Source organism: Plenodomus lingam (genome assembly GCF_022343315.1).
Source record: "Plenodomus lingam strain CAN1 chromosome Unknown contig_6, whole genome shotgun sequence".
NCBI classification, from domain to species: domain Eukaryota; kingdom Fungi; phylum Ascomycota; class Dothideomycetes; order Pleosporales; family Leptosphaeriaceae; genus Plenodomus; species Plenodomus lingam.
The window spans coordinates 1,519,052-1,540,057 of NW_027093966.1; the positions used below are offsets into that span (position 1 = coordinate 1,519,052).

Below are 21,006 nucleotides of genomic sequence, written 5' to 3' on the forward strand. Positions count from 1 at the left end.
CCTCACGCATGCCATTGCATCTGCGAAGACTGTGATGCTGTAATCATCTCATGTCGCTTGCGATCCTAGTAGGACTGGCCCGCTAACCGCACACGTTCGTTAGCGACAGCGCCCTGGGCACGGCTGGCAGGCCAGGGAAGAAGAAACCCAAGGCTCCGCCCCAACGTCATCCAAGCACCTTTTTGCTGCCCTTCCTGCCACCCTATCTTGACCTCCTTCGCCCCCATCGACGTTGCCCCCCTGTGTTGTTGCTCTTCGCTCTGACTCACTTGACTGTCCAAAAGCTCGCCCAACTCTGTCAACGGGAAAATACGTCATCCCACCTTCCAGCCACACCACCACCAGGGCCACGCCCCGCCTAGACGTACCCGACCCACGACTCACGAGCTGCCTGGTACTTACTTGGCTTTCCGCGTCTAGCCCGTCGAGATCGTCTGCAAACACACAACGGGAATCCGAGCCCTTATCATAGCAGACCTCACCACACTTCGTGTCCTCTTTCTTCTCTTCCTTTGCTGAGAGCTCCATTGGCGATCCTGCCAAGTTACCTTACTTATCCACCACGCATACGATCCCCGTGTCTACGCCGCACACACAGCTTCCACAATGACTGGTGAAGCGTGGTTATACCTGTTGGCGGTGTTGATAAATGCCGTCAACCTCTTCCTTCAGGTGTTCTTCACTATCATGTACAGCGACTTGGAATGGTACGTAGTACAGCCGAGGGTTTCCAGCGCGCGACATGCGCCAGAGCCAGTCGCACTGGTCGTGGAGCACATGCTAATTTTTGCGACAGCGACTACATCAACCCCATCGATCTTTGCAACCGTCTCAACACCTACATTATCCCCGAAGCCGCTGTCCACGCATTCCTGACCTTCCTGTTCCTCATTAATGGGTACTGGATTGCGCTCATCTTGAACCTACCGCTGTTGGCTTGGAACGGCAAGAAGTATGTGCATGGTAGACTGCCGAAGCCATGGAGCGATAGACTGACTGTTGCAGGATTTTCGAGAACCAGCATCTCCTAGACGCAACGGAGATCTTCAGGAAACTCAATGTGCACAAGAAGGTACGAGGGACCGCAGGGCATGCCTTGTCTGCATCCTTAGCATACGGATGGAGCATTGCAGGCGTCCAAGCTAGCCAAATTGCAGCTGGCTAACAGCCCACAGGAATCCTTCATCAAGCTGGGCTTCCACCTGCTCATGTTCTTCTTCTACCTCTACAGCATGATCGTTGCTCTTATCCGCGACGAGTCTCACTAGTCGGGAACTCTTCCGACTGTGGTAGCCATGGTAGCCGTAGTGGCTTTTGTGAGAATGAGCGCCACACTTGAGTGAGTGATACGGAACGAGGCAAGACATATATGATATCCGGCTCGCTTGGTAGAGCCACGCGTGACGCATATTGCAGCATGGGCAGGCGGCTGCGCTGAATCTGGATAATGTTGGACCTGGGTTTGAGGTTATGGAGGCTATGGGAGGGTTCTTTTGGGGAGATGCATGGCTGGATCACGTGGACGACTTAATGTTCTGACGGCTATGATAGCGATTTGATAGCCTTTTTTGTCTGTACATGAATGACCGACCGCACAGAACAGAAGGCTCGGTCTTGGCACGCTTAGTCATGCATAATTTCTGGTCATCGCGCAAGCCTCTCTGGCTACCTCTGCAACCCTGCAACTGTGCCACTTTGCAACAAACTAGCTCCGAATTCCCTCGACGATCGATACATTAAGTCCCCGTCGAGACTTGTATCCCCACGAATTTGCTCGCAAATGGCTGGTGGAAGCTCAGGCAGGGTGCCCACTGGATTCGCGGCAGAAACATATATTAGCGACCACACATTCCGAGAAGGCCATCGAGCGATCGAAAGCGGCTCGAACTCGAAAAAGCGAAAGCGCGAAGCAAAAGGAGACTCGGGCGTTGTTTCTGGAGCTGGCGCCTACAAAGGTCCCTGGGCGAAATTCGAAGAGGAACGACCAGATGCAGGCTCGGATGACGAGTTTGGCAGTGATGAGGAGGTCGAGGTAATATATGAGGAGGATGAACTTGAGGAGCAACCTGAGGCTGCACCGAAGAAACTGGCAGGGACGGATTATCACGACACAGAAGCGGAGGCAGAGACGAGCGCGTTCATGGGCAGCCAGCAGTACGATTATCAGGGTCGCACATACATGCATGTGCCTACCGGTACGTTCTCAGCGCTTGAATCGCCCTTTACCATTTACTGACGAGCCCCAGACCTAGACATCAGACTCACTGGCGATTACGAACCCAAGAACTTCATCCCTAAGAAGCTTCTGCACACCTACAAGTACCACACAAAGTCGATTACACAAGTACGATTCATACCCGACAGCGGTCATCTACTTCTTTCAGCATCTGCCGACTCCAAAATTGCATTATGGGATGTGTACCATCAGCGCGAACTACTGCGGACCTACTCTGGACACACCAAGTCGGTCAATGACATTGACTTCAATCCAAGCGGGACACAATTCTTATCCGCCAGTTATGATCGCTTCATGAAGCTATGGGATACCGAGACGGGCAAGTGCTTGAACAAGTTCACGAGTGGAAAGACGCCCCACGTTGTGCGCATCAATCCAAGCAAACCGCACGAGTTCCTGGCCGGTATGAGCGACAAGAAGATCTTACAGTACGATACGCGAAGCGGGGAGATGGTGCAGGAATACGATCATCACCTGGGTCCAGTCAATACCATCACTTTCTGCGACGAAGTAAGTGTTGCGCTTCTTTGCCCAGGGCATGCGACTAACAAACACAGGATCGCCGCTTCATCACAACATCCGACGACAAGTCCCTGCGCGCATGGGAATACGGCATTCCAGTGCCCATCAAGTTCATCGCAGAGCCCTACATGTTTTCCATGGTGCGCTCCTCGCCGCATCCGTCGGGCAAATACGTTGCCTTCCAATCGTCCGACAACCAAATCACGGTATATTCCTCCACCGATCGATTCAGGCAGAACCGCAAGAAGAGTTATCGGGGTCATAACGTGGCTGGATACGCACCAGATGTGGCCATTAGCCCTGATGGGCAGTTTATCAGCTCTGGTGACAGTGGTGGTTATGTCTGCTTCTGGGACTGGAAGACTTGCAAAATGTGGCATAAGATTCAAGCAAGTGATGCTCCTGTTCTGGCGGTGCAATGGCATCCAAGAGAGTCGTCCAAGGTGGTGACGGGTGACCTCAATGGCGTATTGAAGTATTGGGATTAGATGTCATTTGGCAATGGCAGGGCCTTTGCGTTGGTGTTTGCCCAGATGGGTTGAGAATCCAGTCTCGAAATCTTGCATAGCAGCACGGATGGTAACCTTATAATGATACCCCAAAGTAATGAGAGAGAGTTGCAAGAGAAGCAGAGTCTTCTTCTCGGTTGGTGAATCCACAGCACATGGAGACGGCCCGCGTCGTGGACAGTCAATTCGGTGCGATGCACTCCCGGGCCCCAATACTACGAAGAGGGTGGTATGCGCGATTGCGCATTACTGTGTGGGACAGTCGATGACTCGTCTCTGCCTGGCCTGGAGTTGTACAGCCCTGTTGACGGCAGGCAACATGCAGCCCACATTGAGTTACGATCAAAGCCCCACCGCCTTGGACCTTTCCACCACCACATCCCCCCAGCCTGCCTTACCGTCTTACAGCACCGCCTCCCTGCCTCCTATGCCTCCTCTCCCATTGTTTGTTTCCATGTGACCTTCAAGCTCTCATTTTCCATTCTTGTGTTTCGTTTCGTTTTTGCGAGCGATTCCAGAACACTTTCTTTTCCAAGGCTGCCTGCCCAAGCCAGGCACCCACACTCTCAGCCCCCACACTATGTCCAGTTTCAGGCGACCGGTGACTTGAGGCCCCTTCACCTATGCTCCAGACTCCATTTCCCCAAACTGAACGAGTCTGTCTGGGCATGGCTAACGTCACTGCTTCACGCGTCCTTGACCTCTTTTGCGTGACTCGTTCGTTGCCTGCCTGCTCATTTGGCTCTGAGCCCTGATGAGCCTTGCAGCTGGCTGGTCACCCATACCGGTACCAGACGCCAATCCAGCCTGGCCCAGTCATTCACCTCAATTGACGCGTCTCCCCCCCCAGTTCTCCCACCGAACTGGCCATCTTCGGTGAACTTCTTTCTCGGCGACACCCAAACGCTTCGGTGACTCCATTGCCCCCCCTACTCCCGAATCGGGACTCTGACACCATGGACTACCCTGGGTGCAGCCTAATTGCGCATCACTGCTCCCTTGAGCATTTCGCCTTTTGTCACCTGGACCGATGGTCTGGCGGAGACATGGGCACGCGTGTGAATGATGGCAATTGCGTACAATCACAGTCACCGTTGTTGGGGGGCGCGCCCTCAGCTCTTCAGGCACCGACGTAGCACTCGTAGGAGATGTCCGATGGTAGGGCGAAAAGAGCCAGACTGCGGAGGGCATCGTGGATGCGCGGCCTCATGTAAGTGTCTGCCTGGGGATCCATATAAACGTCGTCAACGAAGGATATTTGGACTTCTTCATTCATTCCAAACTCTTCATCACTTTTTATACGAACCCGGGGCTCTTACAATCGTACAACTACTTTGTCACTTGACGGTTATAACTTATTCTTATATCGTGTGGCTTCGACTCTTCATCTCAGACCTACATACTCCCATCCATCCCCACTTCAACAACACATCCTCCATCCAAATCCAATACTCACTATCAAACCCCCCTCCTCCACCCCCCAAACAATGCCATCACCCCAATCCTACTCCCCACCCACAAAACCCACCCTCACAAGCACAAACACACGTACGTCCCCCTCTCCTCCAACCCAAAAGAAACCCCCCCAATCTAACACCCAACCCAGCCCCCGCATCCAGCATCTACACCCAAGCTTCCAGCACAACTGCTGCGACTACTACTGCAAAGAGTTCTTCACGCACACCCCGCTACAGTAAACCACCCATTGTGCATAATGGCGGTGGACCGGTTTTCGATCCTAATACCTCGACGTCGGCGCCTGATGGGGGGTATCATTCGTGAGAAGGGGCCGAGGGATGGGGGGTGAAGTGTTGGTGGTGGATGAGGAGGGATGAGGATGAGCAAGAAGAGGAGATGGGATTGTAATTGTTTGTTCGGTATTTGGTAGGGTATGCTGGGTATACTGGCCGTTTTTCGGACTGCATGGATAGGCGGCGTGGGGGTTTGGGGGGGTTTTTTTTTGGAATTTCGAATATGGGTGGGATGGGTTTGCGGGGATTGGAGAATGTGTGCTTGTTTTGTGTGTGGGTTCAAGTGGGTTGGATTTCTCCTTTGGTCTCTTTTTTTTTTGCGTGCTTTTAGTGTATACGTGTTGGTATGCTCGATGTGATAAAGTAATGTTCCCTTTGTGCGTTTTGGCGGTGGTGTTAATCTTGATATTCATGTTAATCTCATTCTCATTCTCCCCATCTCTCCCATCTCTCCCCTCCCTCACCAAGCCATGCGCGCCAACACCCCGCCCGGCCAAGCCCTTACAGCATACTTCCTACCCTCATCGAGCAGCAAAATACCGAATCCAAACGCCGCAGGCAGGAACCAATGGTCGACAGAGATCTGCCTAGTGCCGATGGTGCGCTGCAGCGAGGGGATATAATTGAAGAGGAAAGCGACGGCGATGGCGAAAATCATGGCGGGGAAGATTGTCCAATTCTGGGTGGAGACGAGGGTGTTAGTTTAAGTTTACCACTGGTGTTTGATGGGGAAGTAGTTTACCTGTGTTGCTTTGTTGAAAAGGGGGGGTTGTTGGAAGAGGCTGAGGCGGCGAGTGCGTGTTGCGAGGAGGTTGAAGAGTTGCCTTTTATGACATCGTTAGCCTGATTTCTCTGATTCCTTCATTGCGTATCTTGTCTGCGGGCTTACATGACCACCAGCGTAACAAAGTAGACACTCGATGCCTCGTTTGCCACTTCAGTGATGTACGCGGCATCGTACTGCGAGTCGTACACTCCGAATTTGAACCACAGCGCGGTAAACGGCACGCCTCTGCGCTGCATGTACCAGAATGCCATTGTGAAAGAGAGAAAGCACTGCAGGAGACCGACGAAGAAGTAGGCGTGGAAGATGAGACGAGTGTTGACCAGGCGATCCTTGCGCGGGTTACGAGGAGGGCGGAGCATGAGATCGGCCTCTGGCTTCTCGTAGGCCAGGGTGATGGCGCCCGCGCAATCTGTCAAGCAGCAGATGATGATCATGAGGAAGGAGGAGAGGATCTGTGGGATCCCAAAAGCAACGTTGGTCACGACGGGCCAGAGTTCGGAGAAACTGCCGGCAGGCAGGAGGTAGACGATGGTTTTCTTGAGGTTGTCGAAGACCAGCCGTCCGTACATGACCGCTTGGACAATGGCTGCGAATGAGTCGAGCAAGACCATGTCGGCGGCTTCAATGGCAATGTCGGAGCCGCTGCCCATGGCGATGCCAATGTCGGCTGCTTTGAGGGACGGTGCGTCGTTGACGCCATCTCCTGTCATACCGACGATATTCTGGCGAGCTTGGAACTCTTTGACGATGCGAAGCTTCTGTTCAGGTGTCGTTCTCGCAAAGACAATCTCCTGATACTGACAGAGTTGATCCCACTGGGCCTCGTTCAGCGTGATGAGCTCCGGACCGCTCAATACAATGGCTTGCTTGGTAGATCCAATCTTGCCGTCTCGCTCAAGAGCACGGATATCATCCACCAGAGCTGAGTTCGAGATGATACCACACTCCTCGGCAATTGCTTGGGCAGTGAGTTTAAAGTCACCCGTCACCATGAATATTCGGATCGAGGCTCCACGAAGAATACGTACGACTTCTGGGATCTCAGCGCGAGGTGGATCGACGATGCCGATCAGGCCAACGAAAGTGAGGCCTTCACGTGCGGCAATGAGAACCTCCTTCTCGTGGTTGGCGGAGAAGGGTAAAAGAGTGGGCTTCTTAGCGAGGAGAATGATACGCTTGCCTTGAAGAGACCAGTTGTCTTTGATAGTCTCAATGCGCATGCGTTGAGCTTCTGTGAGTGGTACCGCCCTACCCCTGTCATCGAGAAGAAGATCGCATCGAGGAAGTATGATATCAGGCGCACCCTTGATCAAAAGTGTTCTAAATGAAGTCAAAGACAGATCATCGTAGCTCCCAATGGCTATACGTACGTATTGTTGCTTGTTGAATTTTGATTGGCAGGCGTCACAAGACGAATCATGAACTTGTTCTTGCTATTGAAAGCAATCTCGAACACCTTCTTCCATTCACGACGTAGCTCAGAGATGGATCCAAGGCTTTCAGAGAGTCGGAGCACAGCTTGATCTGTAGCGTCGCCGTTGATCCTTCTCTCGGCGATAGGAAGATTCATCGTAGCCGCATCAAACTCCCCGGAGTTGCAGAGGCCACCAACAATGCGAACTTGGTTGATGACTTCTTTACAAATTTTTGAAGAATTGGCAGCCTCCTTTTCAGACCGCAACACTGCCATCAAGTCGCGGGCCGCCTCAGGCGTGTACTCTTCACCAGCAGCGTAAATGTCAGTGGCGATCATCTTGTTCTCAGTCAAGGTTCCCGTCTTGTCAGAGCAAATGACCGAAACAGAACCAAGCGTCTCTACAGTCTTGAGAGACTTGCAGAGAATCTTGTTCTTGCGCATGATGTTTGCAACAATGGTAAGAGAGGTTGTAAGCGCGATTGGCAGACCTTCTGGGATGAAGGCAACAGCCGCAGAAACACAACTGACAATCAACAAAGGCACATTGATCCACGTTGGATGAGATTTCCTCAGCCATGCAGCCCTGTAATAGTGAGTCTATATCCTTGAGCCCAACAAGGGTAGACCCAGACAGGCCATACGAGACCACACGCGGACGTACCAGAGAACAATGATAAGAATTACAACACATGTAATGAAGAGTGCAATTATGACCACGAATCGAAGTATCTCCTTCTGCAACGGCGTCATGCCAGTTTTGGGATCCGATGTCAACTTTGCGATACGACCAAAAATTGTATTGTCGCCTGTTGCAACGCATACTCCTAGGCAACTTCCAGAAATGCAATGTGTTCCTTGAAGTCCAATGTTGTATGTTTCGAGATAGTTGTCTTCGGTATGCTCGACTGTAGCCACGACGGGCTCCGATTCACCTGCATCTGTTAGTCGCGTGCACGCACCATTTGAAAAGGGCGATTGAACCTGTGAGTATGGAGCGATCGAACATAGCATCGCTCGAAACCTCTATGAGTCGAATGTCGGCAGGTAGCTTGTTGCCTTGCTTGACAACAATGATGTCTCCTGGAACCAAGTCGAGAGCATGAGCTTTGGCCTGAGAACCATTGCGAATGACAAGACAATCATCAGGTAGCATAGTGCCAATGGAAGCCATGACTCTACTGGTAGACCAATCTTGCCATGCATTGAAGGCAGCTTGGATGAGCCAAACAGCAATCAGAACACAAGCAAGTGCTAGATTGGCAGGTGCTGGCGTTGGTTCACCGAGAGGTTTCCAGGCAATGAAGACAAGGATACCGGCGACGACCAGAATACTACCAAAACCACCAAAGAAGTAGCCCATGATGTCGCCGAGAAGCCCAGACTTTGGCGGGGTGATCTTGTTCTTGCCATATTCACCAATGCGACGTTTGATTTGATCGTCCCCAAGACCTTGGTTAACATCAACGGAGAGGCGACGACAGATTTCGTCGACATCGAGAGTATGCCATTCTAATTCACCAAAATCTGTACCCTGAATGTGAGCAAATGTGTGCGCATGTAGGATAGTTGAGTTTCTTTTATCACATGCACTGAGAAGATAGGTGACTTACCAACAGCGGCCTTTTCTTTCGCCTTCTTCACATCCTTCTGCTTTTGATGTTTCTCTTCATCAATCTCAATGGAAAGCGTGCGATAGGTGATGGGAAGAGCAGTTTCGGGCTGCACTGTCCTTGTGCCACCGGTGCTGTGGATGGACAGACTACCAGTGCTGCTCCTTCGCGTTGGATCGCGCTGGCGACGCTCGTAAGTCACATAGCCGTCTTCTTCGTCGGGGAGGCGTTGGATTCCAAAGCGAACGCGAGGAGCTCCATTGGCTCCTGTATCCATGTAAGGAAGTGAGAAAGGGGCTGGCTGTTGGAAATGGAGCTGGAACGTTCAGAGGCACAAACAGAGTAAATTGAACCGGCTTTTTCACGGTTCCGGGCAGAGGAGAGACCTGAGAGACGAGCGAAAACAAATCTAACAACAAGATGGATGCTGTCGCAAGCGCAATTTATAGCCCTAGGGAGGGCAGACTTCACTTCCATAGCAATAGTGTGGCTATGATGATACCCCCTCGAACATGTCATACACGTGCTGCTGACCCAACAGCCAGGCCTTCGCAACACGTAACAAGATCAGCGGGATCAATGGGGCGTCAAAATGCACCAGTGTGTGGATCAAAGGTCGTCCATGCCTTTGTCCAGATCGACCGTCGTCCTCAAGCGATTCGACGATAAATAACTCATGCATTTTTCATGACCAGAAAACAGGATCTTCAGGCCCGTACATTGTAGCCGCCAAAGGTATCCCGTCGCATGCACGCTTTGAGCGTGCTTTCGAATCTCATTTTGCTGGCACGGCTTGTGGGAGTCGTGCTGTTGCTGGTTAGCCATGAGCGATTTTCTCGGATACACAGCCTCGCTGCGGTGTGTGTAATCAAGCTTCGACGCATCAGGCCAATGAGGCCGCGCGATTTTTGACGTCTTTCGTGCGTCGCTGCTCATGCATTGCTTATTGAAAGCAGCAAATGTAGCTTTTGCGTAGGATTGTGCTGTCATGGGAGGATTGGAAGGGCGCGATAGCTGAGCAGCTTCCACTTGTAGCATCCCGAAGCTGCAATTACCGGTACCCTCAGGTAATGCAAGCCTTGTTTTTTCAAGCTTCAGACAGTCTGCCATGGAGTAATGGCTTGTATGAGACTTATGCAACCTCAACAAGAAGATAGTCTGTGTTCGAAATTACTCGAAAGTGGGTAGTTCGCCGCATACGCAAAGCTTGAATACAACGGCCTCTGATCTTCTTTCTTCAGTCCAGTACCTATGACACTGGTACCAATAGATGCCATTAGCTGTAAGCCTACCTGGAGTCGAGAACATCTCCCTCAGGATGGCGCGACACCTCTAGTGCACCGTACCTCTGTACCTGCATCATCTTGCACCATCTTACAGATCGTGAGCGATATATTTGATTCGAGCGGATATTTTAGCTGCTTCGTAGTGGCGGGCAATGAGGAAGCTTAAAAGTCGAAACTAAAAGCATACGCTGACGACGGCCTCTTCGGGTCTAACCAGGTCGGAGGTCATATGATATCCACGGTCTGGGTAGAAGGACACGAGCGCGCAATTCTCGAACAAGAGAAGATGATCGTCTCTCCCGTGGGTTTTTTTAGGCTGTCGGTATCCAGCACTGCCCCTTTCCCCCTCTTTTGTCCTCAGCAGTCACAACAGTAGAAGCTTCCACATGTCAGCATTACGATCCGTCACACTATCAAGGCACCAGGTTCCTTGTCATAATTTTTTGTAAATTCGTCGTAGAATTACTTTACATGTTGTGTCGTGGTAAATCCTTGTGATTCCCGACTTTCTCCCACATGATCCTGTCAGATCAGTTATCAATCCAATTCTCACAAACGCCTTCGCTAGTTGCGCGAGAGCTTCAGCTCAAACATCAATCGCATCGACCGTAACGCCCTTGACCCAAGAATACTGCATGACACGAGCCACCTCCAGGGCTGACTCGTGCGAAGCCAAAGAACCCACCAAGTACAGGCTAGCATCAAGTCCAGCAGTGACGCCGCCAGTGGTGATGACACGCATACCGCCCAGCGGCATGGAAGCACGCCTAGCGATAGATTCGCGGCGGCGAGAGTCACGCCATGCGTTGCTGCCCTTGCGAGCAATCGACTTTCGACGGGCGTGAGCCGTGTTGGTGCCCTCAGGAGCGGTCGGGATGTCGCGCGCCTTCTTGATGATGTACCTATGCACTGTAAGCACTGGATGGCATAGACTTGGATGAGCTTCACATACGGGTTCTCATCGGGGTTCTCGCCCAAGTCAAAGCGAGCGTTGTTGACGACGTAGCGTTCTTCCATCACGTCCGTACGCATAGACATGTCTCGTCTAGCAGCGTCCTGACAGAGGGTCTCCAGGCGGACGTAGTAGTCTGGATGGGTAGTAGCGGCGAGGCCCTCGAGCATGCCTTGCTGGGCAAGGAGCAGGGCGCCGATATCGATGGCGAGGATTGTGCGTTCTTTGTCAGGATTCTTCTCCTGGAGCTCGACGTATTTGGTGAGAAGGCCCAGAGGCTCAGACTTGTTCTTGAGCACCTCAAAGACACCCTCGCCTCCAGGAACAATGAGGACATCAAAGTCCTCGAGCTCTGCATTGGCATCATCGTAGTCCATGTCGGCCTTGATGGTGAGGCCCTGAACCGACGTCATGGCCGCAGCCGTGCCAACAAACTGACAGTCAAAAGCCTTGCTGGCTGCAGAGGGCGTCAACAACAGGCCAATTGAGCCAGGCTCGTGTCATGCAAGCATGATTGGGGGCTTCAATGCTTACACTTGTCCTTGGGGTCCTGCAGGGAGCGGCTCAGGACCTCGAGAGGGCCAGCAACGTCGAGCGTGTTGTAGTCAGGGAAGAGGGCAAACAGCACCTTGACCTGCTCAACACGGTCGGTGCTGTCTGCAATTGCACTCATTGTGAATGATGTGAGTGTGGTGATGCTTTGGGAAATGGACTGGATTGGAATGAATTGGGATGAATTGGAGTGGATTGGGGATGAAAGCTGAGAGGAGAGGAGAGGAGAGGAGAGGAGAGGAGAGGAAAGAAGAGTAGGATTGACAAAGGACTTTGTCGTGTGAGAGAAATAACGAATGCTAAGAGGATAGCCTGGGGTGGGGGGAGAGGGGGGGGGACTTGTGGAGGGTGAGACGAGAGTCACCTGAGAGGGGTAGCTTCCCAAGGTTGGGATCTCGTGCCAGTCCCGCGTCACTCTCATTCGAGCTCCTTCCCCCAGATGCCCAAACCCCGCATTCGCACAGGCCAGTAATGGCTCTAAGCAGATCGCATAGCGGGCACAGCGGGGGCAGGAACGTTGATCGAAGCCGTTAGCGCCCTCGACCCTTGCTTTGAAACGGTCACAAACAAACCTTTGCTTTTGATTGCAAGGCATCCCTCGAGGCGGACACATCCAGGATCCATCCATGACTTCATCTGTGGGCCAGAGAGAAGGTTATGATTTGTAGGTATAGACATGGCCCGTCGTCCAGTGCATTGTCATGAAGGGTGGCGCGTGGGAGAGTCGACCACCAGTGCAATGAGAGAGACCCTCAGGCCCTTTCCCAGCCCTTCTGAGCTCGTGCACAGACCAGCGGTTCTCTACACTGAGTAATGGATGGCCTTGTGCTCTCCAAATTCCAATTGAACGCGCCAAAGTGAAAACTTGGCAAGGAAATCAGTCGTGACAATCATATAATAAGCGTGAAACTATGTGCTTATATGAGCCTGATCATCAAGAGGTAGGTAGGTATATCCATGTATACACACACACACACACACACGCGATCGCGGGAGTCGTCGGTTCGATCTGCCAAGACCCGTCCAGCATCGACATCACGTGCATGAACCAACTACGCAAACTCTCCATAGCTGTCATGGCAAGGACATTGTTTGATATGTCTAGTCTATATAGTAGGTAGGTAGGTGGGGGGGAACCTTGGATGTAGGTATTAAGTATTGCAAACCTCATCTGAGAAGAGTGCTAAGAGGAAATGGGCACGGTCCACTTCGCAACCAAACATGTGGACAGCTGCCACTTCGATCAAACCTCCAGCAGCATGGCGTCAACAGCAAGCACCGACGCGTCGTCGCTGGTCGCCAAATCGGACCACATGGCTCCAGAAATACCGGCAGCAGTGCCGAGCTCTGCAAAGTCACCCAAAAGGCCCCCGCCAGAAACAAAAGAAAGCATCTTCCTACGACGAACTACTATCCTCTCCTTTTGGGCCGTGGTCATCCTCCTGGGACTGCCAATATGGCTGAAGACGACAGCCGTCTACAGGGCCGCGTTGCCACTACAGGAGATGACAGAGTGGGCCGATGGCCAGGTGAGTCTCCTATACGCCGGCCAGTGCTCAAGTCTGACAGAATGATGTTCCCAGGTCTGCAAACCCGTCTTCCCCCTACGTATTGCTATTGAAGCCCCTGTCCACGAGTCGGACGCCCAACAGCTTCTTCGCACGGCGCAGCACGCCCTCGATGAACTCAACGACTTCTCTGCACATCAGCTGCGGCTCTTACTTGCCGATCCTCCTGCCGCCAACGCGTCCCAGCAAGTCATTAGTGATGGAACGAGCATTCAGAGCCATGGGGAGGATATTGCCTTGTCGGTACGATTGATTCCTGTCGAGACTGGCACAACACCGCGATCACACCTGCAGCCATATATGCCCCTGCTGGACGTCTACTACTCCCCAGCCCAGCTTCCTGCTCAAGGTTCAACAGGATCTGTACTCGCAAGCTTCCTTGCTCAGGAGCTCCACCAACTATTCGCCGAAGAAAGAAGTCAATTGATCCACGTGCTTTCGGCCACTTCCAATGCACATGCTGCGCAAAGCAGCGTCTTGTCTGCGCAGACTTCGGCCGAGTTAGAAAGGCAATCGACCCGAGCGCTGAAATACGCACCGACATATCATCTAACATTCTCGTTGTTCACACCTTCGTACACCCCATCCTCTTGGGACATCGAAGCTGCATTGCGCACCTACCTCACGCCCCTGCTCGAATCACTCTCGGCTATCAGCAACTTCACGGTGGACACACAGGTTCAGCTGTACGCTACCTTCTCCCCATCCGTACGCCTGCCTGACTATGACGAAGACCTCAAAGCATGGACGTTACGCAAAGAAGACCTGAGTGGCTTCATTAACGCTGCGGAGTGGCCCCTCAGTCCTAGCATTGGCGAGGGTCCAACCGTCAACTTCATCCTCTATGTGCCGCATGAAAACCAGACACCATTACTAGTCAAAGAAAACTTGGCAGATAGCTGGCTCATTCCTCAGTGGGGCGGGGTGCATATTTTGAACCTTGATCCAGGATCAGGTACACCATCCGAGCTGAAAGCTGATGCACTTGCGCCTGCAATGCACAGCTTCTCGAATCAGCTTATATCTTTATTTGGCCTGCCACAATATCCTGCTTCATTGCCTCTTCGTATCTCGACGCTTGAGCGCGTTCGGGTTGCATCGCTCATTTTCTCAGCTTCTTCCACCTTGGGTGCACTCGCTCAGGTTTACACCAAACTCCCCTCTATTCCTGTGCCCGATAACGTCGCTCAGTCGGTTCAGCATGCAATCTCGCACTTACAACAGGCGTGCAATTTCCTCAAAGATGGCCGCTTCCCGCGCGCTTTAGAGCACGCTCGAGCTGCAGAGGTCGAGGCCGAGAAGGCGTTTTTCGAGCGCTCTATGGTTGGGCAAGTCTACTTTCCTGATGAACACAAGGTAGCAGTTTATTTGCCCCTATTAGGCCCAGTTGCTGTGCCTCTGGTCATGGCCGGTCTGAAGGAGCTGAAGACGATGCTCAAGCGAGGTTGAGGCATACAGTTGAGACTGTTTCTGCAAACATGAGGGGGACACTAGTGGTAGATGATGCTGCTCCAAGTCGACGATGACAGAACACTTGACATTGTGCTGCGAGACTGAGGCCCGAACGCCAAACTCATGTCAAAGCTTCAAGTGACCAGTCCCACGTTCTTTCGATGGATGTTGCAGACTGCGCTAATAGCTTAGTCGGACTAGAAGACCCTGTGGAGTTGAGTCGGAGCTCAGCCCCCGATATTCACTCACACAGTCCAGCGACGCCAAAGCTGCCCCGCTGCGGGGTAAGTGTTACCGGTAGCCGTCTCCAGATCAGTGCCGCTGCACTTTGGTCCCCTTGGAGATTGTGAGAACAAAATCTCGAGACGGACACTGTAAACACTGCATAGCAATCAGCCAATGTCATGATTCTCTGGCTCGTACCATTCAACACTTATGAATACTCTCCAGCTTCCACTTCAAAACATGATTCTTCTTTCTGTGTGCTGACTAATGAGTGTCTCATCAGGCAGCACTACTGTATAGTGCCATAGTGAGTAATACGGCAAGTTGCCGCAAACTAGCACACCCGCATAACGCAGTCTGTTGTCTAACCTCGGAAATACAGAAGCGCGGCTGGGACCAAGTCTGTAGCCTTGAAGCTAATATGTGGAGTCCAATGCGAAGTTCAAGTTGAACGTCTGTCAGCTCTGCTTGACCTGGTCCTCTACTTGATTTATCCCATTTGCTTTTTCCTTAATAAACCACATACTCACCATGCCACTTTCTACACAGGGCGTCCAAGGCGTGAAACAAGTCCTCGACCAATTCGCCAATGATGGATCACCCGGGCTCGTCTTCCACGCCGTCGACAAGTCGGGCAACACCCTCGTCAAACATGCTGCTGGTAAACTGGGCGTAGATTCCCCTGAATCCATGGACGAAGACAGCACTATATTCTGGATTGCCTCTTGCACGAAACTTGTGACTGCTATTGCGGTACTGCAACTCGTTGAGCAAGGCAAGATTCCCCTCGACGACACAGCATTCGTGAAGAAAGTGATCCCAGAGATCTCCGAGAAGAAGGTCTTCGAGGACGGCGTGAACGGCGTTCCACAGGAGAAAGATGTCACCGTCCGAATGCTGCTGTCGCATACGGCTGGCTTTGCATACGGTTTCTTTGACCCGCGTGCGCATACCAATGGCCTCGAGTTTGAGGGATCAGATGGTAGCAAAGAGAACTTTCTCAAGCTCAACCTAGTTAACCAACCTGGTTCGAAATGGGAGTACGGCGTGAGTGTAACCCCTTGACCGCCCATCTCTCCTCCCCCTCAAATTCACGAAAAGGAAAAGAAACCAACAAATACATACACGTACCTGAACTAAACCCACCCCTCCTCCCAGGTCAACATCGACTTCGCCGGCATAATCATCGAACGCGTAACCAACCAAACACTCGGCGAATACTTCCACTCGCACATCTTCACCCCGCTCGGCATCCCCCGCGACGGCATCTCCATGTTCCCCACTGCAGAAGCGCAAAAATATCTCGCGCACATGCATCAGCGCGATGGCAGCACCGGCCAGCTCAAGGAGCGTGAGCATCTGCACAACGGGCCGCTAGCACAGTCCACAAAGGACCAGCAGGATCGCTTCATGCAGTCGGGAGGCGCGGGCCTGTTTGCCAAACCAAAGGAGTATGTCAAGATACTGGCGGCCATATTGAACAATGGGACGAGTCCGACGACGGGGGCGAGCATCTTGAAGAGGGAGAGTGTGGATATGTTGTGGGAGAACCAGATTCCTGATGAGTATGTTTTGATTCATTTATTTCTGATATCTCTTTGTTCTTAATTCTATTCCCCTCCCCCATCCAAACACACACACGCATATATATATATATACGTAATCCAACTAACTTCCCCACAAGACCCAACTTCGCCCGCGCCAGCGTCATCCCCGCAAACCCCCTCCTCGTCAACCCAGCCTCCGAATTCTACCCCCAGCCCAACAACCCAGCACAAGGCTGGGCCTACGGCGGCTTCCTCACCATAGCCCCAGGATCCACAGGCCGCGGCGCAAACACGCTGTGGTGGATGGGGCTAGCCAATTGTTTTTGGTGGATGGATCGGGAGAAGGGTGTAGCCGGATTTTTGGGGAGTCAGGTGAGTTTTTTTTTTGCCTTTTTTTGCCTTTTTTTTCTTTCCGTTGGGTGGATGGGGACGGGGGAGAGGCGGGTAAGGACGAGAACGAGACTGACGGTACATCACAGGTTCTTCCGAATGGCGATCCCAAGGTCATTCCGGCTTGGTTTTCGGTTGAGAAGATGGTTTATGATAATTTAGAGTAAAGGGAGGGTGTATGGGTAGATGTATCTTCTACGGCAGTACTGCTGCGGTTTGAATCAACGTCATTGTCATTTATGACTTCGCTATACTACTTCCACCGCAAGGCACAAGGAAATACAATGTGATTTACTATCCCTTGTCTCTCATACCCGCTCTCAGCCTGGTAGAAAATCTCAAAGCTCCTTTTCTCCTCCCTTTAGATACAGTATACCTCCACACACCCTACCTTTCCCGCCCTCCTTCTCGCACCCGTATCCCACGCATCCAGACCATTCCGTAGTATCCCCAGCCCGTAGAGCAACAGCGCCTGTCGTGCAGGACCACAGCTCTCACGCTGTGCCTGCGAGACGCTTGTGTGGAGATGCGAGGGAGTGGTTTGAATGGCATGTTGATGCCGTTGCTAAATTTCAAGTAGCTGGGCGAATTTAAATTCATGCTGGGGATGGTGTGGTATGTAACTGGGGTTTTGACGACATATTATCTGAGGTGGTCAGGCTGGTAGAAGGAGTCGATCGTCATGCTATGTGTACGAGGCTGGTGTGCTAGAGGCTGGGTTCGCGCTGTTGGAGAGGTATAAGCTTTGGCGGTATGATTCAGTTGGTCTAGTGAATCTGGTATGGGGTGGTGATGCTTGTGTTGGTGTGAATAAGTTTTTGCTGTTTTTAGATCGAATGTGGCAGAGTAGTGAAGATACTGTAAAAGGCTGGTTGTGCTCTGCAGGAAGACTGGATTCAGTGCGAGTGGCTAAGTTTAGGTACGATATAGTGACTGTGATTAGCAGTAAAGGTTTGTTGATCGCCGGGCGAAAAACCTCAGGGTAGTCCTGGGAACAGATGGTCTTGGATATGCCAGCGCGTGGGGGGCTGTGTAGTTTCTGGGGCTCTCGTGGTTTCTTAGAGAATTGGGACGGTTGGAGTGAAGATGTGGTTGGTGGTGTGGTGGTTACAGTGGGTGGTGAGTGTTGCCTTTTGAGATTTGGAGCTCGCGGGTTCACCTTCTACAGAGACGTTTTTGCCTCTGGACAGTTGCTACCACACAACTGCCCACTATTTGTGCATCTGCATATTTCTTGACATACAACCCGATCTACATTAGTCAAGGTAGCTTACATGGTTAGCAAAGAAGCCTTGAGCTCCACAGCTTTTAGCAACCTTGATGAAGTCGACGAGTGCGCTGAGCAGGCGGCTCGCGCGACTGTGGACGTCAAGTACAAGTAGAACTAGGGATAAGGGGTTGATCAAAAGGTGCTGGCGTACGTTCTGAGTAAGTTCATCTCCTTCGCTGAGATTGTTGTGGTGACTGGTTGGGTAGCAAACAAATTAATATTCACCCAGAGCCTCCTCCACTCCTCCCCCTCCCCACGATCGCCAGCACATCGCGCTCGTCCCAGGTCTACATTCTCCTCTGGACGCAGACAGGCGCGGGAAGAGACGAAACCGGTCAATGGCCCGGCGTAGACACCTCAAGGATTTTCTTTGATACCAAGGCCCCACAGTTCCTTGGAGAGATATTGAGACGAAACACTCGGAGGTACAACGAGTGGTCTGCGGGCCGACCGGCGTTTTCAGCAGGCCAGGAGGTGGCTTGAAGTACCTGGCGACGCTTTTCGCGCCATATGGTGTTGCCCTTGCCCTGAGACCGTCTCCAATTCTTCCAGAGGAAGCAGGGGGTGGCGTTTTCGAGCTCAGGGCTGGATGGAATGGAGCACTTGCTTGAGGGAGAAATTCACTAACGGGACAACTTCTTCCTGATCGTGTCGGTCCGCGATAGATTCTCGAAGCACTTCGGTCCTACCAGCGGTGGAGACAAGATGTTCCATGGGGAGGGGGCACATCATTGGCAGGAATACTAATTGGTACCATCTTAACATCGTAGCTCATTATGAGATCTTATGGATTCGATATGATTTGGTATTTGGGATGTACGGAGGTGACTTTCAAAAGTTCTTGCTAGCGTATTTGTTAGCGGCTAATCTATTAGCCTAACTTTCTTAGCCTATGAACTTATTTTTAAAGCTATAGATAGTAGTAGTAATAGTTCTATATACTTAAACTTTTAGTATTTTTACTCTATACTATAGCTCCTAATACTAATCCCTATACTTATACGCTTATTATAACTCTAAAGTTACCTTTTAGTAGTAAATCTACTACCTAAATTAGTGCTATTATAGGTATTTTACTATATACTATTAACTTAATCTATAGTAGAGCCTACTAATATAGCTTTAAGCCTAATTTACCTATAATAAAACTCCTTTCTAAGTACCTTAAAGATACCCCTTATACTAGCTACCCTTATAAGTAAAATACTATTTATAATACTACTTTTTTATAAGTACGCTAAAATAGATATAAGAGAGAGAAGAGCTATACTAATATAGCTAGTAATCTTAGTCTTTATAAATATAATATATTATCTACTATAGTATAGAGAGTTTTAAAAGTAGCTAGATATAATAAAATAAAGCTAATAAGGAAGCCTAGGTTAATAAAGAAGATAAGATAGGAGAGACTTAAGTAGTGTCTTACCTATTAAGGCTAGACTCTAAAGAACTAGAAGAATATTATCTAGTCTAATAAGACTTCTATTATACTTAACTACTACTATAGTAGCTACTATATCTAGAGAAAACCTAATAAGGCTTTTACTAAGACTATTATTTATAAGTAGTAAAAGGGCTACTCTAAGTTTATATTCTAGGGCTACTTTTTTTATAATTATAAGGGCCTATACTATATCTAGCGCCCTAAGACTATATAAGAGAAGAGAGAAGTAGCTCTTAAGATTAAAGAGATAAATTAGACTCTTAAGCCTATTATAAGATAAGAGTAAAAGCTTATTACTAGTATAAAGAGGATAGGATTAAAGAATAAGCTAGGTAAGACTTTATAGTAGAAATAGAGTAAAAAGACTAGTAAGCTCTTTTATAATAGTAGAGGTAGTATAGATTAGTAGCGCTATTAGAGTTAAGTTCTAATCCCTAAGCTTATCCCCTTTACTAAGAAGTATAAGAAAGAGAGACTATATACTATAGTTTAAGAGGATAAAGCTCCTTTATATACCTACTATACCTAATAACTAGTATATTAAAGAGAGGGAGTAGAGAAGCTTCTCTAGTATAGTAATTTACTTAACCTTAATACTATTAAAGTAGCCTAGCTATAGCTTAAGTAGAGAACTACTAAGAAGGGTGCTCTTAAGAGTAAAGTAAAGGGGATAAAAGTATAGTTAAAAGCTTAGGATAAGCTACCTTAATACTAAATCTAGGCTTAGATAGAGCGTATATAGTATTATATTTAGGAGATTATTAGACTTAAAGGTAGTAATAAGTATAAGGAGGGGCGGCGCGACTAAGTAGTCTAAGCTTTAGTAGTATCACGGCGGTAATATAGACACCCCTGTTAGCAAGAACTTTTAAGTGGTGGCATGTCATATAACCATAGGTTTAGCGTTAGGCGACTTAGGCTTTACTCCAAGTGGTTAGAATATCCCTGTAGGTTCAAGTCCACGTCACAGCAGCAAATTTTCATGGTTATATAAACTAGCCTATAGTTAAGTATAAATTAGGGTAATTTAAGTAAGTAAACGTAGTTTTTATTACTATCTTTTTTAAATGTGTTCTAAACCTATTCTTAATAATATATAGGCGTTCCTAAATACTATACTAGAGTTTAGTATAGTAGTACTAGATAATATATCTAAACTAGATAGTAATATTAGAGATAAATTTAGGCAACTATATAAAGTGCTAGAGGAGGATAGTAGTAGTAGCGTTAAGGAAGTAAGTAAAAGTAAATAGAACAAGTTTAGAATAGGTTAGTAACATATTATAGGGGCACAATATATACCTTATTTATAGTAATAGTTAAGGACTACTACTTACACTAGTAATTATTAAGCATATAGCTATTCTCCTAGTATACCCTTAATTATATAGCTAAGGGTATAGGTATATAATACTAGTTTAGCAATATAAAGATAGCTCTTACCTAATAAGAGAAGAGGTGCTTGTGCAGGCTACATAGGTAACACGT

General features: G+C 49.8%; 11 protein-coding genes across 11 annotated transcripts; 6 read left to right on the top strand and 5 right to left on the bottom strand.

The window, feature by feature from the left end:
- The first annotated feature begins 12 nt into the window (after positions 1-12).
- On the top strand, positions 13-1,684 carry ERV14 (COPII-coated vesicle protein). The gene is made up of 4 exons (XM_003838600.2): positions 13-707; positions 797-952; positions 1,006-1,072; positions 1,176-1,684. Exons 1-4 carry the CDS (start codon positions 607-609, stop codon positions 1,266-1,268), a joined length of 417 nt encoding a protein of 138 aa, XP_003838648.1. The 5' UTR covers positions 13-606; the 3' UTR covers positions 1,269-1,684.
- A 96-nt stretch (positions 1,685-1,780) lies between these two features.
- On the top strand, positions 1,781-3,246 carry IAQ61_009728 (uncharacterized protein; the record flags this gene model as incomplete). Its single annotated transcript, XM_003838599.1, has 3 exons — positions 1,781-2,195; positions 2,247-2,746; positions 2,794-3,246. The coding sequence occupies 3 exons, from the start codon at positions 1,781-1,783 to the stop codon at positions 3,244-3,246; spliced, it is 1,368 nt and encodes a 455-aa protein (XP_003838647.1).
- Positions 3,247-4,754: 1,508 nt separating this feature from the next.
- On the top strand, positions 4,755-5,049 carry IAQ61_009729 (uncharacterized protein; the record flags this gene model as incomplete). Its single annotated transcript, XM_066098506.1, has 2 exons — positions 4,755-4,815; positions 4,874-5,049. The coding sequence occupies 2 exons, from the start codon at positions 4,755-4,757 to the stop codon at positions 5,047-5,049; spliced, it is 237 nt and encodes a 78-aa protein (XP_065951665.1).
- A 537-nt stretch (positions 5,050-5,586) lies between these two features.
- IAQ61_009730 (uncharacterized protein) lies at positions 5,587-5,865 on the top strand (the record flags this gene model as incomplete). The annotated part of the gene is made up of 1 exon (XM_066098507.1): positions 5,587-5,865. One exon carries the CDS (start codon positions 5,587-5,589, stop codon positions 5,863-5,865), a length of 279 nt encoding a protein of 92 aa, XP_065951666.1.
- Positions 5,866-5,903: 38 nt separating this feature from the next.
- Positions 5,904-7,025, bottom strand: IAQ61_009731 (uncharacterized protein; the record flags this gene model as incomplete). Its single annotated transcript, XM_066098508.1, has 1 exon — positions 5,904-7,025. The coding sequence occupies one exon, from the start codon at positions 7,023-7,025 to the stop codon at positions 5,904-5,906; it is 1,122 nt and encodes a 373-aa protein (XP_065951667.1).
- Positions 7,026-7,165: 140 nt separating this feature from the next.
- Positions 7,166-9,109, bottom strand: IAQ61_009732 (uncharacterized protein; the record flags this gene model as incomplete). The annotated part of the gene is made up of 4 exons (XM_066098509.1): positions 7,166-7,790; positions 7,884-8,127; positions 8,204-8,731; positions 8,833-9,109. The coding sequence occupies 4 exons, from the start codon at positions 9,107-9,109 to the stop codon at positions 7,166-7,168; spliced, it is 1,674 nt and encodes a 557-aa protein (XP_065951668.1).
- A 332-nt stretch (positions 9,110-9,441) lies between these two features.
- IAQ61_009733 (uncharacterized protein) lies at positions 9,442-9,942 on the bottom strand (the record flags this gene model as incomplete). The annotated part of the gene is made up of 1 exon (XM_003838596.1): positions 9,442-9,942. The coding sequence occupies one exon, from the start codon at positions 9,940-9,942 to the stop codon at positions 9,442-9,444; it is 501 nt and encodes a 166-aa protein (XP_003838644.1).
- Positions 9,943-10,545: 603 nt separating this feature from the next.
- Positions 10,546-11,996, bottom strand: IAQ61_009734 (uncharacterized protein). The gene is made up of 3 exons (XM_003838594.2): positions 11,605-11,996; positions 11,071-11,527; positions 10,546-11,020 (listed from the first exon to the last, which is right to left on the bottom strand). The coding sequence occupies exons 1-3, from the start codon at positions 11,741-11,743 to the stop codon at positions 10,705-10,707; spliced, it is 912 nt and encodes a 303-aa protein (XP_003838642.1). The 5' UTR covers positions 11,744-11,996; the 3' UTR covers positions 10,546-10,704.
- Positions 11,997-12,742: 746 nt separating this feature from the next.
- On the top strand, positions 12,743-14,639 carry IAQ61_009735 (uncharacterized protein; the record flags this gene model as incomplete). Its single annotated transcript, XM_066098510.1, has 2 exons — positions 12,743-13,151; positions 13,206-14,639. The coding sequence occupies exons 1-2, from the start codon at positions 12,816-12,818 to the stop codon at positions 14,637-14,639; spliced, it is 1,770 nt and encodes a 589-aa protein (XP_065951669.1). The 5' UTR covers positions 12,743-12,815.
- Positions 14,640-15,398: 759 nt separating this feature from the next.
- IAQ61_009736 (uncharacterized protein) lies at positions 15,399-17,012 on the top strand (the record flags this gene model as incomplete). The annotated part of the gene is made up of 4 exons (XM_003838593.2): positions 15,399-15,914; positions 16,026-16,432; positions 16,552-16,786; positions 16,894-17,012. 4 exons carry the CDS (start codon positions 15,399-15,401, stop codon positions 16,969-16,971), a joined length of 1,236 nt encoding a protein of 411 aa, XP_003838641.2. The 3' UTR covers positions 16,972-17,012.
- Positions 17,013-17,165: 153 nt separating this feature from the next.
- IAQ61_009737 (uncharacterized protein) lies at positions 17,166-18,817 on the bottom strand (the record flags this gene model as incomplete). The annotated part of the gene is made up of 6 exons (XM_066098511.1): positions 18,703-18,817; positions 18,431-18,659; positions 18,300-18,361; positions 18,079-18,268; positions 17,664-17,966; positions 17,166-17,369 (listed from the first exon to the last, which is right to left on the bottom strand). The coding sequence occupies exons 1-6, from the start codon at positions 18,804-18,806 to the stop codon at positions 17,166-17,168; spliced, it is 1,092 nt and encodes a 363-aa protein (XP_065951670.1). The 5' UTR covers positions 18,807-18,817.
- Between the last annotated feature and the right edge of the window lie 2,189 nt (positions 18,818-21,006).